Source organism: Cetorhinus maximus, chromosome 28 (genome assembly GCF_964194155.1).
Source record: "Cetorhinus maximus chromosome 28, sCetMax3.hap1.1, whole genome shotgun sequence".
NCBI lineage: Eukaryota > Metazoa > Chordata > Chondrichthyes > Lamniformes > Cetorhinidae > Cetorhinus > Cetorhinus maximus.
Window position 1 is genome coordinate 7,460,901 of NC_135906.1, and position 18,672 is coordinate 7,479,572.

The 18,672-nt window shown below is 44.1% G+C and overlaps 1 protein-coding gene across 12 annotated transcripts in view; it reads left to right on the forward strand.

Annotated features, from left to right (window-relative positions):
- pnpla6 (patatin-like phospholipase domain containing 6) overlaps positions 1-18,672 on the forward strand; it is a 167,476-nt gene that overhangs the window by 16,246 nt on the left and 132,558 nt on the right. For 11 of the 12 annotated variants that reach the window (XM_078531125.1, XM_078531129.1, XM_078531126.1 and 8 more), the window contains one exon: positions 9,985-10,072. In XM_078531125.1, coding sequence (XP_078387251.1) covers positions 9,985-10,072 — 88 coding nt within the window. Of the gene's footprint in view, positions 1-9,585; positions 9,725-9,984; positions 10,073-18,672 lie in introns of those variants that run through there. The other variant, XM_078531130.1, reaches the window with a different exon arrangement.

An 18,672-nucleotide genomic window follows, 5' to 3' on the forward strand; every position in this document is an offset into this window, starting at 1 on the left:
TACATAAACCAAAGCATTCCATTTGCCTTCCTAATCACTTGCTGTACCTGCATACTAACGTTTTGTGATTCAAGTTACATACTGGAAGTAGAGGGTAACCAGAGGTAATAAAAGTGAGGAACTTAAGGTAATTAATATCAGTAGAGAAAAAGTATTGGAGAACCTTAAGGGATTAAAGACTGGCAAGTCTCCAGAACTCGATTGCCTATATCCTATGGATCTAAAAGAGCTAGCTGCAAAGATAGTGGTTATATTTGTCCAAAATTCCCTAGACTCTAGAATGGTCCCAGCAGATTCTAAGTTAGTAAATGTAACAATGCTATTCAAGAAAGGAGGGAGAGAAAACAGGGAGCTATAGGCAAGTTAGCCTGGCATCAATATCAGGAAAATGCTGGAATCTATTATTAAGGCAGTCTTAACAATGCACTTAGTCTCGGTATGATCAGACAAAACCACCCTAATTTTACAAAAGGGGAATAGTGTTTGACAAATTTATTGGAGGATCAGTGTTGGGGCCTCAGCCATTTGCAATCTATATCAATGACTTAGACAAAGAGATAGAGAGTAATCTATCTACATCTGCTGAAGATAGTAAGCTAAATGGGAATGCAAGTTATTTGGTGAGCACAAAGAGGCAGCAGAGAGAGAGATAGCCAGGTTAAGTGAGTGGGCAGTAAGGTGGCAGATGGAGTATAATGTGGCGAAATGTGAAATAGTAAGAATTGACCAGCAGAATATTTTTCAAAAGACGTGAAGCTTATAAATGTTGATGTTCTGAGGGACCTTGGTGTACTTGTACAAGGAACATAAAGTTAGCATGCAGGTATAGCAAGCAATCAGGAAGGCAAATGGCGTATTGACCTTTATTGCAAGAGGATTGGAGCACCAGAAGTCTTGCTACAATTGTACAGGGCTTTGATGAGACCACACCTGGAGTACTGTGTGCACCTTTGTTCTCTATATCTATGGAAGGATTGGCGGCATTAAAGTCAATAGTGGTTTCTGGATGAAAGGCTGAACTCTCTGGAGTTCAGAAGAATGAGAGATGATTTCATTAAAACACACAATTCTGAACGGGCTTGACAGGGTAGACACTGAGAGGTTGTTTCCCTTGGCTGGTGGCATCTAGACCATGAGAGCACAGTCTCAGGCTAAGGGACCAATATTTCCAAGTTTGCTGATGACATGAAACTTGGTGGGAATGTGAGCAGTGAGAAGGAGGTTATGAGGCTTCAAGGCGATTTAGACGAGTTGAGTGAATGGGCAAATACATGGCAGATGTTGTATAACATGGATAAGTGTGAAGTTATCCACTTCGGTAGGAAAAACAGAATGGCAGAGTATGATTTAAATAGAGATAGATTGGAAAATGTTGATGTACAAAGAGACCTGGGTGGTCACTGAAAGCAAGCATACAGGTACAGCGAGCATCATTCCTGCATCCGATCTGCCCAGCCCTGTCAAGTTGTATACATTTCAACGAGATCACCTCTTAATCTTCTAAACTCCAGTGAATACAGGCCTAATTGGCCCAATCTCTCCTCATACGACAATCCCGCTATCCTAGGAATCAGTCTGTGTGCACTTTTGTTCTCTATACCTATGGAAGGATTGGTGGCATTAAAGTGAATAGTAGCTCCTGGATGAAGCAAGCAGTTAAGAAGGCCAGTGGCATGTTGGCCTTCATTGCACAAAGACTTAAGTATTGGAGCAAGGATGTCTCACTGCAGCTGTACAGGGCCTTGGTGAGACCACATCTGGTGCATCATGTGCCGCTTTGGTCTCCTTACGTAGAGAAAGAATATACTTTCCACAGAGGGAGTGCAGTGAATGTTCACCAGACTGATTCCTGGGATGGCAGGATTGTTATACGATGAGAGGTTGGGTTGACTCGGCCTGTATTCACTGGAGTTTGGAAGAATGAGAGGGGATCTCATTGAAAGTATAAAATTCTGACAGGGTTGGACAGACTGGATGCAGGGATGATGTTTCCTCTGGCTGTGGGGCCTATAACAAGGAGTCACTGTCTCAGGATACAGGGTAGTCCTAGAGATGAGGAGAAACACCTTCACTCAGAGTGGTGAACCTGTGGAATTCTCTACCACAGAAGGTTGGGAGGCCAAATCACTGAATACATTTAAGAAGGAAATAAATTTCTAGACTCCAAATACTTCGAGGGGTATAGGGAGAGCACAGGAGTACGGCGTTGAGATAGGGGATCAGCCATGATCATATTGAATGGCGGAGGAGGCTCGAGGGGCCGAACGACCTCCTCCTATTTTCTATGCTTCTATGTTTGTATGATCATTTAGGACTGAGATGAGACATTTCTTGACTCAAAGGGTTGTGAAATTCTCTATGCCAGACGATTGTGATGCTCCATCACTGAATATATTTAAGCCTGGGCTAGACGGAGTTTTGGTCTCTCAGGGAATCAAGGGATATGGAGTGCGGACAGGAAAGTGGAGTTGAGACAGAAGATCAGCTGTGACAGTATTAAATGACGGAGCAGGCTAAAGGAGCTATATTTCTATTCTCCTATTCTAATGGTGTTTCCTGGTTCTCAACTGTCCCACCAATGGGAAGTTTCTCTCTATTCTGTCTAGACCCTTCATTTTGAACACTTTTATCAAATCTCTCCTCAACCTTCTCTGCTGTAAGGAATAGAATTGTCCGTTTCGCTTTTTTCTGATCTGCATCTGCCACCTATCTTTTCAACTTAACCTGTTTATGTCTTCTTATAGTCTTTCATGCTTTGCCCCACTTGCCAGCCTCTTCCCGATTTTAGTGCAGTGGCAAACTATATTACTGCGCAAATCCCCAAGATCCAGATCCGTTGTGTGTGTACCTCGTGGTCCTATTCTCTGGAGCTTCCTGTCTTTTCCCAGATACATAGTCAGGGGTGGGTAAAGGGTTTTGATTTTTGTGAGAGTTCAGAGTCTTAAATTTCTACAGCAAATGAAAGGTAATCTATTTAAGGTGTTCATTGGTTAGTGAAAGTAAGCAAGTTATAGCACCGATTGGAAATGGGCTGAGAGCACTAGCTTAGAAGGGAGGTGAGTTAAAAGAAATATTTGCTAAATTAGAGATTTTAAAATTAACTAGCAGCAAAGAGTGAAGCAACTTCAAACTGAATAGAGAGTTAAATTCTTCCAGAGCTGAGGCTAACACTAGGGAAATTGGGTCAGAAGTAGTTCAGACAAAAAAAAGTGATTTGACATATATGTTCTTAACTATTACACAGAACATTATTAAAATAGACAGTTTGGACACCTCAATAGCGGGGGTCCTGGCTAGATTGGAGAAATTTTTTAAAATTCTATTAATTTATCTAGCCAGAGTTTGGAATGCTTCAGAGTTCAGCCGCAAGGTCATTGGTGAGTAAACATTTACTTTTCAAATGAGTTTGTAAGATTAAGAGTTGGAGGAGAAGGGACCCTTGGGATGTGTGGGCTATTCTGAATTTAGGAGCCCTTTGTCTCCAACTGGAGAATGGAGTCTCGCTGGAATATGATATTGAACTCAGTGACTGACATCCCTGGGGAGTTATCCCCAAACTCTTATATTTATTTATTTAACCAACATCGCTCAAACAGATTATATAATCATTTTCTTAGTTCCGTATGCTGTGAGCAAGTTTCACATTTCTTAGATTACCATAATGATTATAAATTGAGTACAAGTGGTTGCTTGATAGTACAGAACTTGAGTATTGCTGGAAAAAGAGACATGCCACCAAAGCTTTTCATCACGCATTCATCAGGACAAATGGCAGAATACCAAATTTCAAAGGCTACAACAATTTATACAGCATGAGAAAAGGGTGCTGATTGATTGACAAGTGGACTCTGGTCGAAGCATTACAATGGAGAATGCACCAGGGAACAGTTATCCCCAAGCTTTTGTTTTAATTGAAAAAGGCACAGTGCCTAGGCATATTGTTTCTGTTTGCAGAGGACAGGACCCTGCAGATGACTATATGAAGCTTCTAGCATAAGTGAGCGAACAACCATATTAAATGCTTTCGGCTGTTCGCAACAGGCAAAATACTGACCGTACCCAACCAGTCCATGCTTGCAAAACTCAGAACATAGTGTCCAACATTATTAATTAAGCGATTGGACAGCACTTAGTGAATAATTCCGAATGTGCTAAGAATTACATTAACCAATTTAAGATTATCAGTTAAGCTTGCAATGTGGCTCTCTTACGCTTGCTAGAAGCTACACATGTTCATATGCAGGGCCCTGTCCTCTGCAAACAAGAAGAATGTGTCCAGGAATTGCGCCTTTTTCAATTAAACAAAAGGGGACAACTGTTCCCTGGTGCATTCCCCACAGCAATGCTTCAACCAATCAGAGTTGACTTGCCTTTTTTGAATTTAAACAAAGGCTTGGAGGTTCATTGTTCCCTGGTGCATTCTCCATGGCAATGCCTTGACCAATCAGAGCCCGCTTGCCAACTAATCAGCACCCTTTTATCATGCTGTATAAATTATTGTTCCCTTTGAAATTTGGTATTCTTGTGTCTGTCCTGATGAAAAGCTTCAACAACAGCGGTTCAAGAAGGCAGCTCACCACCACCTTCTCAAGGGCAACTAGGGATGGATAATAAATGCTGGCCCAGCCAGCGAAGCCCACATCCCATGAATGAACAAGAAAAAAGCATGACTCTTTTTCAGCACACTGAAAGTACTTGTGAAGTGCTTTGTGATGCCCCGAGATCATGGAAGACACTATATTAATGCAAGACTTTGTCTTTTACCTTGGCCTATACCTGACATCAGACACCTGAGATGCATGTAGAGATGACAAGGACAAAGATTTTTTTTAACACTGGACCAGGGGAAAAGAAAATTAGAGTAGCTCCTGTTGGGGCATCGGGGGCTTTAAGAGTGTCAGCAAGATAAACCCTGAAAAACTGTTTAATGCAGCTTAGAATAAACAATGAAGGGGGCATGAGCTGAAGCTGAGGAGGGAAGTTAATTGGATCAGGTATAATTACTTGACACGGTGGTGAACGTTTGGAACGGGCTGCCTGAGGAGGTGATTGAGACTGATTACTTCAGTAGCTTAGAGAGGCTTGGATAGGCAATTGGTGGAAAAATCATTGAAGGAGATCTGCCCTGTTTGTGAACTGAGGTGACCAGATGATCCAAAATGGTATTTTCTGCACTTCTATATTCTACAGTTGTTAAACCCCTCTGGCTTGCTACCTTTCCACTTTCACAAGCCTCTTCCAAATCTATCTTAATTAGGCTTCAGTCACCTCCCCATTTTTTTTTTCTAGGCATTCATTCGCCACGAGGAAGAATCTGGGGACAGTTAGTGTGTTACAGTTGCTGTACGAATACTGGCTTCTTTACTCTTTCATGGGATGTAGGTGTCGCTGGCTGGGCCAGCATTTATTGTCTATCGCTAGTTGCCCTTGAGAAGGTGGTAGTGAGCTGCCTTCTTGAACCGCTGCAGTCCATGTGTTGTTGGTACACCCACAGTGCTGTTAGGGAGGGAGTTCCAAGATTTTGACCCAGCGACAGTGTAGGAACGATAAAATACTTCCAAGACAGGATGGTGTGTTGCTTGGAGAGGAACTTGCAGGTGATGGTGCCCCCATGCATCTGCAGCCCCTGTTCTTCTAGGTGGTAGAGATCACAGGTTTGAAAGGTGCTGTCTAGGGAACTTTGGTGAGTTGCTGCAGTGCACACTGCTGCCACTGTGTGTCAGTGGTAGCGGATAGGGTGCCAATCAAGTATGCTGCTTTGTCCCGGATGGTGTCAATAATCTTGAGTGGTGTTGGAGCTGCAATCATCCAGGCAGTGGGGAGTATTCCATCACACTGCTGACTTGTGCCTTGTAGATAGTGGACAGGCTTTGGGGAGTCAGGAGATGAGTTACTCGTCACAGGATTCCTAGCCTCTGACCTGCTCTTGTAGCCACAGTATTTATATGGCTAGTTCTGTTCAGTTTCTGGTCAATGGTAACCCCCAGGGTGTTGATGGTGGGGGATTTAGTGATGGTAATGACTTTGAATGTCAAGGGAAAATGGTTAGATTCTCTCCTGTTGGTCATTGCCTGGCACTTGTGTGGCGTGAATTGTACTTACCACTTGTTAGCCCAAGCCTGAATATTGTCCAGGCCTTGCTGCATATGGACACGGACTGCTTCAGACACTTTATCAGGCAAAAGTTATTGCAGTGTGAGTTGGATGTGATGGTTACAGATAAATCCAGTTAAAAATATTGCCCTCTGCTTAACTACATCTCTGCATTACGTGGACACTAACAGCAGCATCAGCACAGTCACTGCAGTTGCGTTATAAAACTTGCCAAAAAAATTGACCTGGAAACCTTGAAGATTTACTCACTAATCTAAACTCTGTGGAACGTCTCTTGAGATGGGCTCTCAGTTCTGTAACCAGACTACATTAACAGTGTTCCCACTGTTGGGACAATGCCTTTGCCAGCTTAAAATGCCCACAGCGTATGGATGTGTTGGTTGAGATCACTTGGTAGAGGAACTTTTTTTAAAGAGTCAGCGATTGAAATAGAGACTTGCTAAAAGGTCCTGATGTTTCTCTTTAATGTTCAATCTTTGGATTGAAAGTTGAAGAACTGTTTCAGGAAGCGCAAGAGCTGTAGTTGTTTGCCTGTCCCAGTTGGCCATTTCCCATGCCACCCTATTCTCTCCTAAAACATGCCCTCCTGGGCTTTGATTCCTTAAGTATAGGCAGCCCTATGGCCCTTTGTCTGAACTGGCCATTCTTTCACTACAAGACTTGACAATGTTTGTGGGAAGGCTTGATTTGAAAAACAGTGTAGATGGGGGCCAGCCCTGATTTCTGGTCTCACCACCCGCTCGTAAGCAGAAAGATGTTTTAGTTTGCTTCCCCCTTTATAAGCAGGGGCGTGTTTCTCAATCCCTCAGTTTTAGTGCCATCCAATTTTCTATTAATAACCCCACAGCAATCTTGCATTAGGATGAACTCAGAGGGTTAGTTTATTTGCACACACTCAAACGCAAGAGGAACGTAGCAATATTGCTTTCCATAGAGCAAAAGAGGGATAGAGAAAGAAAGATTTACAGGACAAAGACCACAGAGAAAATAATTATTGTTTCACATGAGTCCAGAATCAAAGTCCAATGGTGCATTCCTTCAGAGGTTGGCAGGCCAAAAATTGATGCTGGCTAATTCACTTTTCTGGTAGAGTTGAGTTCTACGATGAGATAGGCATGCAGAGCCGAATCAGTCTTGTAGGAGATGGTCAAAAGGTCTAGTAAAAACAGTGTAGATGGGGGCCAGCGTTCGAACCTTACCTGTGCTGCTGCTAGGTAGATGGGAAAATGGCGGACTGAGCTTTGCAGCTCCACAAGGCAATATCACTGGTTCCACCAGCTAGAGTGTCATGTCACATGACTCCAACCTCTTCCCTTCTGGCTCTGGCAAAGCGTGTGTATCCCTTTTTCTGGGTCCCTGAGATTGTTAATGTTCCAACCATTAAGTTTCAAAGGGAAGTTGTGGGGTCCTTTTCCCTTGCAGATGAATCGGCTCCGGTTTTCTAGCCCTGGCTTATGAAATGTCCATGGCCTTTATATAGTTCCCTTTGAATTTGGTCTCTGCAGCCCGCAGGGGGTTGTTAGGGTCTCTTCAGAGATGACAAAGTAACCGGCTCTGCGAAACTGCCACATTAGCGCTTATTGTTCGAGGGTCACAGAGGGACAAATCTTCAGCCATTTTAAGAGGGTCTTTGTCCAGTTTCTTAAAATTGTAAAAATTAGCCATGAGGACTTAAATATCACCACTGAGTTTAGAGCTCTCCTCATACAGATAGGCAGGGAGACACACGCTGTGTCTCTCTTCCTCTTTTCCACCCTCATCCCCACTTTGTCTTCCCTCTTCCTCTGTGGTTTCTCTCTCTCTGATGCAAAGAGGATGGAGAGGTGCATGGCACTGACAGCAGTTCAGCTGCTGGAGCTCTGGCTGAAATGTGTTTGGCGGGTCCTCAGCCCCACAGGTGCTGAGGCCAGTTCTGGCATTGCTGCTGCTGAGACCAACTCACTCTGAATGGAAACCGAGGATTGAAGCTGGCCCTTCCTGATCTGCGTGACCCGACAGTGTTCCAGCCAATATCTGAACCCGCTCAGCTGCTGGAAATACGGGCCTTGTAGTTTGTAAACGCAGTTGGCTGTGCTCCGTATTGTGTCAAGAACAGTCATAGATCTCTGCCAGCAGTTTTACCATCTCCCTCCAGGCTGTCAGCATTCATTTGTTGGACATGGTGAGGCTCCCTATTGTCCGTGAAAGTGAGTAAAACCTCTCGCGACCTTCATATGCATTGAGACCGGTCGGATAGAGGGGTGACTGATGTATTTTGTTGCATGCTTGGCTTTCTAAACAAACAACAGGAGAATCCTTTTGTCTGAATTTGCAGTGGAATCCCATTTAATGCATCGCCCTGGTCACCAGCAGAGTTAAATAACACTGGTTGGATTATCCGACTTGATGCCACTTGCATCAGAAACGTGTACCCAGGTGCTTGCTTAACTTGTGTGTCACACCGAACTGTTTCCCAGAAGTAAGAGTACCACTTCTGGCTCCAAAAGCATATGTGATAAAATCGATATTTGTTTAAAATAGATAAATTCTCCTAATTTACTGGAATGTGAAGACTCGTGGGCTGCAAGTCCACATGCCCCAGCTACCTCACCAAAGTCCCCCTATGCTATATAAATGGGGTTAACTGGTGAGAGACTGTGAACTGCAAGGCAGCAGGACGGCCAAACCTACGCCTGTCTGTTCTCTAACAGCACTTCCAACAACAACTTGCAATTGTGTAGCGCCTTTAGCATCATAAACACCTAAGGCACTTCAGAGCAAAAATTTTCATTGCAGGAGGAGATACTGTAATAGATGAGCAAAAACTGGGTTGAAGATGTGGGTTTTAGTGGGTCTTAAATGAGAGGAGAGAGAGGCAGAGAGGTGTAAGGAGGGAATTCGAGAGGTTTGAGGCCCAGGCAGCTGAAGGCAAGGCCTTCAATTGGAAACTCTGAAGAGGGCAAAATTAGAGGAGGAACAGATATCTCTGAGGGTTGTGGGGCTGGAGGAGATTACAGCGGGAGAGAGGGGTGAGGACACGGAAGGACTTGATTTGAAAACAAGAATGAGAATTTTAAAATTGAGGCGATGCCTAACCAGGAGGCATTGTAGGTCAGTGAGCACAGGGGTGATGGGTGAACGGGTCTTGGTGCGAGTAAGGATACAGGCGGTGGAGTTTGAGATGAACAAGTCTATAGAGGGTGGAATGTGGGAGGTCGGCCAGGATCATGTTGGAATGGTGAAAGTCTAGAGGTAACAAAGACATGGATGTGGCTTTGAGAAGCAGATATATAGTGAGGCAGGGGTGAAATCAAGTATTCTACTGGATAGCGATCAGGAATAGGAATCCAGTCCTTTTTAATAATATCCTCTGAGCCTGAGGAGACTGACATCTCTACAGTTGACCTAACTCATCGCAGGCAAAAGTTCAAATGGGAGCCTCCACATTTTGATTTTTTTACAAGCTGTGAAAAAACAGGATATGAAGACAAACTCCCTGTACAGGAAGAAATGCACTGTTAAGCACTGTAGTTGGAGATCCTCCACCGGCCCAAGAAATACCCTGAGCCATCACTAGCATGTAGCTTGATGTGCAGAGGAGAAGTCTGATCAGCATACTTCTAAACTTCCTGTAAGTGTGATTCAAATGTGCCAGGTTACAGGGTCATCACTCATAGAATGCTATTGCATTGGAGCTGACCCTGCAGTAGCTAGCATTGGGTTCCTCAGAAAAGCTTCGATTATAATGCTTCACAGATACCTTTGTGACGTTTTGTTGCTTTAAGATAGGAACGCTTCTTCGGTTTGGAGTTTGTGAAAGAACTTACACCTTCATTTCTCTATCTTCATTAAAAGTCTTAATTCTTCTGTTTTACGCAACTCCTTTTTCAGATGATGGGAGTAATACTGGGGGCCGGAGTGGCAATGGTGCTGATTGCCACCACCATCCTCATTGTACACAGACGATTGCAAGAGAGAAGTGAGTAAATAAATTGTTGCAGCTCATGTGTGTTCCTACAGCTGTTGGTCGGTGCGTTCTTAGCCCTGCGCCCCCTACCTAACTGAATATTCCTGAGTGATTTGATGGCAGCCCACCTCCCTGCACTTTATTACTGCTGAGTTCAAAGAAAATCTCAAACCCTCGGTTTATATGCTGAATATCCAGGAGACGTGCCGCTGAAGGAGGCAAGTGATTCTTGGGCCACTGTCACGTGCTTTATTGGCAATTCCAAAAGGAGTCCCCAAAAAGCAGTGGCGTAGTGGTATTGTCGCTGGACTAGTAATTCAGGGTAATGCTCTGGGGACCCAGTTACGAATCCCACCACAGCAGATGGGGGAATTTGAATTCATTATAAATCTGGAATCAAGGTCCGTGAAACCATTGTCGATTTTCGTTAAAAACTCATCTGGTTCACTAATGTCCTTTTGGGAAGGAATCTGCTGCCCTTACCTAGACTGGCCTACATGTGACTCCAGACCCACAGCAATGTGGTTGACTCTTAAATGCCCAGAACCTGCATCACATGGACTGCAGTGGTTCAAGAAGGTGGCTTACCATCACCTTCTCAAGGGCAATAAATGCTGAACAAAAAACAAAAATACCTGAAAAAATTCAGCAGATCTGACAGCATCTGCGGAGAAGGATACAGTTAATGTTTCGAGTCCGTATGACTCTTCATCAGAACTAAGAAATATAGAAATGAGGTGGAATATAAGCTGGTAGAGTTGGGGTGGGACAGGTAGAGCTCGATAGAGGGCCAGTGATAGGTGGAGGCCAAGAAGAGACTGCCAAAGATGTCATAGACAAAAGGACAAAGGGGTGTTTACGGTGGTGATATTATCTAAGGAATGTGCTAATGGGGACATTAAGGGTAGAAAGCAGGACAAGCTAGTGGCAGATGGCCCTAGTGAGGGTGGGGTGGTGGGGAAAGGGATCGAAATGGGCTAAAAGGTGGAGATGAAATAATAGATCGCATTAAATTTAATAATAGGTGGGAAAAGAAAAATATATTTGTAAAAAAATGATAAATTATTGGAAAAAGGGGGATCGGAAAGGGGGTGGGGATGGAGGAGAGAGTTCATGGTCTGAAGTTGTTGAACTCAATATTCAGTCCGGAAGGCTGTAAAGTGCCTAATCGGAAGAGGAGGTGCTGTTCCTCCAGTTTGCGTTGGGCTTCACTGGAACAATGCAGCAGGCCAAGGTCGGACATGTGGGCATGAGAGCAGGGTGGTATGTTGAAATGGCAAGCGACAGGGAGGTCTGGGTCATGCTTGCGGACAGACCGAATGCTGGCCTAGCGAGATGCCCACATCCTATAAACGAATTTTAAAAAAAAACCTGGGAGCAGATGACATGCCTATTCTCCAAATCCAGCGAGACTGGGAAGGATAGGGATTTGTACTATGAAGGAAAAATAAATTCTTTGCATGCAATATATTTTTGTCAGCCTTGGATCAGTGATAGAGCTGACTCAGAAAGCTGTGGATTCTCACGCTGGAGACTTGAGCGCATAAATTTCATCCTCTGACTCACAAGAGCTATCGCTGAACCATGAATGACCACAGAAAGTGGAAATGTTTCAGGAAGTTGTTGGGGACTGGAAAAACAGAACAGAAACTAAACTTGTGATTAAAAAAAAATTAAAGATCTGAGTTTAAGATTGTAAAATAGCAAAGATTGTAAACGAGGAGGAGGAACTTTGTTGTTTTGATAAAGTGTAATGCCTTGATGGTGGAAGCTGGAGTTGCAGTAGAGGGAAAACAAGGCACAAGTTGAAAATGCTTATTAGTGGGCTCTTTGCTCACACAAAAACTCAGTATTGTTTGCTGACCTTTGCTTACAAATTCTAAATGATTAAAACATGAGTAACCGTAAGACATTGCATTTTGTACTAGCCTTGTAACTGCCCTAGTTACCAGCCACTACCCTATTAAATAGATTTTAGGTGAACAGTAATTTTTCAACCTCCACCTTCATTTAATTTTCAGTGTTTCAATTCAGTTGGAATCTACTTCCTCCTATTACACTTGCCCCTGACTCTTCACCTCTCCTTTTCAGTGTCCCTTGGTCTCACTCGTTATTTTGACAGTGGATTTAATTCAATTAATGGACAATATGAACGAGATAGGTGGGGGGGGACCCGAAATGTTACCTCCAGCCCATGCTCCTTGGGAAATGAGGGTGTCCCTTTAAAACTGATCTTTAATTATGCTGAGTGTTTATTGTGCTTTAGGGCAGTCCAAAATGGATCCAGGCTGTTTGAATTAGAATACTATTGTGATGAACTACAAGGGGATACTGGCCAGTTCTCTTCCTCTGGTTTTGCTTGTGATCTTTCTCCTTGACTGGGCTGATTCTGATCATTTTTAAGCTATTTTTATTGCACGTTCCATCCTTTGGTCAAGGCATTGAATTTTACCCCTGTCTGCCTCTAAGGCTGCAGAAACCTAAGAATGGTTACATCACAGAAGGATGGCCATTCAGCCTATTGTATCCATGCTGGCTCTTTTCAAGTGCTGGTCAAACTCTCCGGCCCTTACCCTATGGCCCTGCAATAAAATTTTTATTTTATATCTTCAGGTATTTATCCAGGACCCTTTTTAAAGCCCTGATTGTACTCATTCTCAGACAGTGTATTCAAGATCTGAATCACTCGCTACATAAAAGAGGTTTTCCTCATGACCCTGTTGATTCTTTTGCCTATCATCTTAAAGCAGTGTCCTCTCAGCCGTCCAGCTAGTGGAAACAATTTCTCTCCATCTACTCTGCCCAGATGCCTCCTGATTTTGAGCACCTCTATCAGATTTATTCTGAACTTTCCCTTCTCTAAGGAGAATAGCCCCAGCCTCTCCAGTCTAACCACATAACTGGAGTGCCTTATCCCTGGAACCATTCTTGTATGTCTTTTCAGCAGCTTTTTTAAATCCTTCACATCCTTCCTAAATGACGGCACCCAGAATTAGGCACACTATTCCAGTTGAGGCTGAACCAGAGTTGTATCAAGGTTCATCATAACTTCCTTGTTTTTGTACTCTGTCCCTATGTATGTAAAGCTATTTTTGGTCCCTAATTGGCCCCACACCTCCTCTTATTACCCTTTTACTATTTACATGCTTATAGAAGACTTTAGAATTACCTTTCAGGTTAGCTGCCAGACTCTCCTCATGCTTGCTTCTCTTCCCCTCCCTTCCTAACAGCATTTTGTTTGAGCTGGAGGAAGTTTTGTTGTGGAGCTCTCCAGGGGTCAGTGTTGGGACCCTTGCTTTTCCTGATATGACCTAGATCTTGGTGTACAGAGCACAACTTCAAATTTTGCAGATGATACGAAGCTTGGAAGCATTGTGAACTGAGGGCGATAGTGTCAAACTTCAAAAGGACGTAGACCAGTTGAATGGACAGACAGGTGGCAGATAAAGTCCAATGTGGAAACATGTGAGGTGATTCATTTTGGGAGGCAGAACATACGAACATATGAATTAGGAGCAGGAGTAGGCCATTCGGCCTCTTTAGCCTGCTCCGCCATTCGATAAGATCATGGCTGATCTGATTGTGGCCTCAACTCTGCATTCCACCTACCCCTGATAACCCATTGATTCCCTTATTGGTCAAGAATCTAAATACATCTGCCTTAAAAATATTCACTGCCCCTGCTTCCACTACTCTCTCTGAGGAAGAGAGTTCCAAAGATTCACAACCCTCCTGAGAGAAAAAAAATTCTTCTCTCCATCTTAAATGGGAGACCCCTTGTTTTAAAACTGTGTCCCCTGGTTCTATTCTGTCTCCCACAAGAGGAAACATCCTCTCAGCATCCCCCTGTCAAGTCCCCTCAGGATCTTATTTCTTTCAATAAACCACCTCTCAATCATCTAAAGCCCAATGGATACAGGCTCAGCCTATCCAACCGTTCCTCATAAGATAACCCCTCCATCCCAGGTATCAGTCAAGTGAACCTTCTCTGAACTACTTCAAACGCATACATATCCTTTCTTAAATAAGGAGATCAAAACCATCCCCCAAGTTCTGAAATCTCTCTATTTAAATAATTTGCTGCTTTTCTGTTCTTCCTGCCAAAGTGGACAAGTTCACATTTTCCCACACTATACTCCATCTGCCAAATTTTTGTCCACTCACTTACCCTATCTATGTCTCTTTGCAGACTCCTTATGCTGCCTAACTCCCTGAATTCTTGATGCAAGACCTCATCCCTTTTTTTACCTATGTCATTGGTACCAACATGTACCATGACCTCTGCATTATCACCCTCCCCCTTCAGGATGCCCTGCAGCTGTTCAGTGACATCCCGGACCCTGGCACCAGGGAGGCAACATACCATCCTGGAGTCACGTTGACGGCCACAGTAGTGCCTATCTGTTCCCCTGACTATAGAATCCCCTATTACTATTGCTCTTCCTCCCTTCCTCTCTTCCTGTACAGACAGGCTGCTTATGATGCCAGAAGCTTGGCTCTGTCCGCACTCCCTGGAGGAACCAGTGCCCTTATCAGCCTCCAAAACGGAATACCAATTTGCGAGCGGGACCTCAGGGGACTCCTGAACTACCTGCCTGTTTCTCACTCACTCCCCCCTCCTTTTAAACTGAAAGTGAAATTCAATCATATTGTGATCACTGCTATCTAGGGGCTCCTTCACTATGAGGCCATTAATTCATCCTATCTCATTGCACAGTACCAAATCCAGTATAGCCTGCTCTCTGGTTGGTGCTAAAATGCGCTGCTCTAAGAAACTGTCCTGAAACATATAAAATTCCAACAGGGCTAGACAGACTGGATACAGAGAGGATGTTTCCCCTGGTTGGGGAGTCTAGAACCAGGGGCCGCAGTCTCAGGATCCGGGGCAGACCGTTTAGGGTTGAGATGAGGAAAGATTTCTTCACTCAGAGGGTGGTCGACCTGTGGAATTCTCTCCCACAGAAGGCTGTGGAGGCCGGGTCACTGAGTATATGCAAGAAAGAAATTGATAATTTTTTGGATAATTAGGGGCATCAAGGGGTATGGAGAGATAGCGGGAAAATGGCGTTGAGATAGAGGATCAGCCATGATCACATTGAATGACAGAGCAGGCTCGAAGAGCCAAAAGGCCTACTCCTGCTCCTAGTTTCTATGAAAACGCTCTATAAACTGGTCCGGGTTACCTCTGCCAATTTGATTTGCCCAATCCATAAGTAGATTAAAATCACCCATGATTATTGCCATACTTTTCTCACAAGCCCCCACTATTTCTTTCTGTATACCCAGTCCTACAGCATGGTTACTGTTAGGGGCCCTAATCACCCCCAAAAGTGACTTCTTACCTTTACTATTTCTCATCTCTACCCAAACTGATTCTACATCTTGATCTCCAGAACTGAGGTCCCCTCTCTCTATTGTACCTAAGTCACCCTGAATTAACAGAGCTACCTCTCCACCTTTTCCTAGCTTCCTAGCCTTCCTAAATGTCATGTACCCTTAAATATTCAGGTCCTAGTCTTTGTCATCCTGCAGCCATACCTCTGTAATGGCTATCAGATCATACATGTTTCTTTCTACTGGTGCTGTCAGTTCATCTGTTTTGTTACCAATGTTACATGCATTCAGATATACAGCCTTTAGTTCTGTCTTTTCAATTTTATTGTAACTTCTAGCCTTACCTGCTGGTGCACTCTTAGATTTGTACACTCTGCCCCTTTCTGCCATGCTCTGATCATCATGTCCCCTATTCCTACCTTGCTCTTTTGCCTAGTCTTCTCTAGTTAATTTATCACATCTTCCCAAAATTTACCCCATGCCCCAATTATTTAGTTTAAAGCCTCCTCTACTGCCCTAGTTATACGACTTGTCAGACATGGAGGGACAATATTACATAAAGGGTAAAACTCTAAAGGGGGTGCAGGAGCAGAGGGACCTGGGTACATAGGTGTGCACATCATTGAAGGTGGCAGGGCAGGTTGAGAGAGTGGTTAATAAATCATACAGTCTCCTCGGCTTTATTATTAGGGGTATCGAGTACAAGAGCAAGGAGTTGAACCTGTGTAAGACACTGGTTTAGTCTCAGCTAGAGTATTGTGTCCAGTTCTGGGCATCGCACTTTAGAAAGGATGTTAAGGCATTGAAGAGAGTGCAGAAAAGATTGACGAGAATGGTTCAAGGGATGAGGGACTTCAGTTATGAAGATAGGTTGGAGAGGTTAGGACTGTTTTCCTTGGAGAAATGAAGGCTCAGAGGAGATTGATAAGAGGTATTCAAAATCATTAGGGATCTGGACAGTGTAGATAGGGAGAAACTGTTCCCACTCATGAAAGGATCAAGGATATGAGAGAGCACAGATTTCAATTACTTGGCAAAAGAAGCAAAAGTGATATGAGGAAACCTTGTAACATTTATAATAAAACAGATGAACTGATAGCGCCAGTAGAAATAAATAGGTATTATCTGATAGCCATTACAGAAGGAAAACAAAAGGAAGCCTTTTTCACACAGCGAGTGGTTAAAGTCTGGAATGAACTGCCTGAGGGTGTGGTGCACACAGGTTCAATCAAAGCAGTAAAAAGGGAATTAGACTGTTATTTGAAAGGGTGAATGTACAGGGTTACAGGGAGAAGGCAGGGAAAATGGCACTAAGTGAAATGCTCATTCGGAGAGCTGGTGCAGTAATGATGGGCTGAATGGCCTGCCTCCTGTGCTGTAGCCATTCTGTCATTCTGTCGGTGTACCCATACCAGAAAGCCTGCAGCAGTTCAAGAAGGCGGCTTACCACCCTTTCTCGAGGGCAGTTAGGGATGAGCAACAAATGCTGGCGTTGCCAGCAATGGTCACATCCGCAAAAGACTAGATAACACGCTCTCTTTTCCTGTCTGATTCCCTTTTTCACTCCCCCTCTAAGCTTCCTATATTTAGCTTGGTTTGCACTTGTATTATGAACCTGACATCTGTCCCCTTTTCCTGCTTCATCTTACTCCCTATCTCACTTGTCATCCAGGGAGCTCTGGCCTTTGCGTGCCCCACCTTTCCTCTTTGTGGAAATGTTCCTCAACTGTATCTGAACCATGTCGCCTTTAAAGGCAGCCCCTTGTTCTGTTACAGTTTTGCCTGCCATTCTTTGATTCCACATGGATGGTGAAGGGCCCATGGCGGCAGGGCTTGGAAATGGCTGTCAGGTTTTACCCCCATAGCAACAATAACTGAATTTCAAAATAGTTCATTATTTACAAAATGCTTTGGGACATTTCCGAGGTATGATACGTTGCCACGTTTTTCTTATTAATTCAGGGGATGTGGGCATCGCTGTTGGCCCGCCCAATTTTTATTACCCATCCCTAACTGCCCTTGAAAAGGCGATGGTGAGCTGCCGCCTTGAACCGTGTGGTGTAGGTACACCCACAGTGCTGTTAGGGAGGGTGTTTCAGGATTTTCACCCAGCGACAGTGAAGCAATGGCGATATATTTCCAAGTCAGGATGGTGAGTGGCTTGGAGGGGAACTTCCAGGTGGTGGTGTTCCCATGTGTCTGCTGCCCTTGTCCTTCTGGATGGTAGAGGTCGTAGGTTTGGAAGGTGCTGCCTAAGGAGCTTTGGTGAGTTTCTGCAGTGCATCTTGTAGATGGTACACACTGCTGCTACTGTGCGTTGCTGGTGGAGGGAGTGAATGTTCAAGATGGTGGATGGGATGTCAATCACGTGGGCTGCTTTGTCCTGGATGGTGTCAAGCTTCTTGAGTGTTGTGGGAGCTGCACTCATCCAGGCAAGTGGAGACCATTCCATCAGACTCCTGACTTGTGCCTTGTAGATGATGGACAGTTGGGAGGTGAGTTACTCATGGCAAAATTCCTAGACCCTGACATACTCTTGTAGCTACAGTATTTATATGGCTGCTCCAGCTCAGTTACGTGAACAGAAACAAGCCTAAAATCCATGTACGCTCTGACAAAATCCTATTGTTACTTCGGTGAGAGCCTGCCAGACAGACTGCAAATTCTGGCCTTGTGCCAATGTTACAAGTATAGCCTCACAAGGGCTGATTTTTACGGCTAAGTTCTTCAAACATTCCTCGAGCTCCACTATCCAAGTCTGTCTCAGGATGATAAACCATTTGGCCCCGCATATTGGCTGTGTTAGAACTGACTCATTGTTTCATGAACTGGTTCTTTAAATAACCCTGATTCAGAGACCTCTTGAAGTATTGAATAAATGAACGGATATCAAAGTGAGCTGATTTCTATAACGAGGAGTGACTGCTGCCTGGAACTTTTGGTTATGCTGATCCCAGACATCAGAAATAAGACCATGAGACCATAAGACATCGGAGCAGAAATTAGGCCATTCGGCCCATCGAGTCTGCTCCGCCATTCAATCGTGGCTGATAAGTTTCTCAACCCCATTCTCCCGCCTTCTCCCCGTAACCTTTGATCCCCTTACCAATCAAGAACCTATCTATCTCCGCCTTAAATACACTCAATGACCTGGCCTCCACAGCCTTCTGTGGCAATGAATTCCATAGATTCACCACTCTCTGGCTAAAGAAGTTTCTCCTCATCTCTGTTCTAAAAGGTCTTCCCTTTACTCTGAAGTTGTGCCCTCGGGTCCTAGT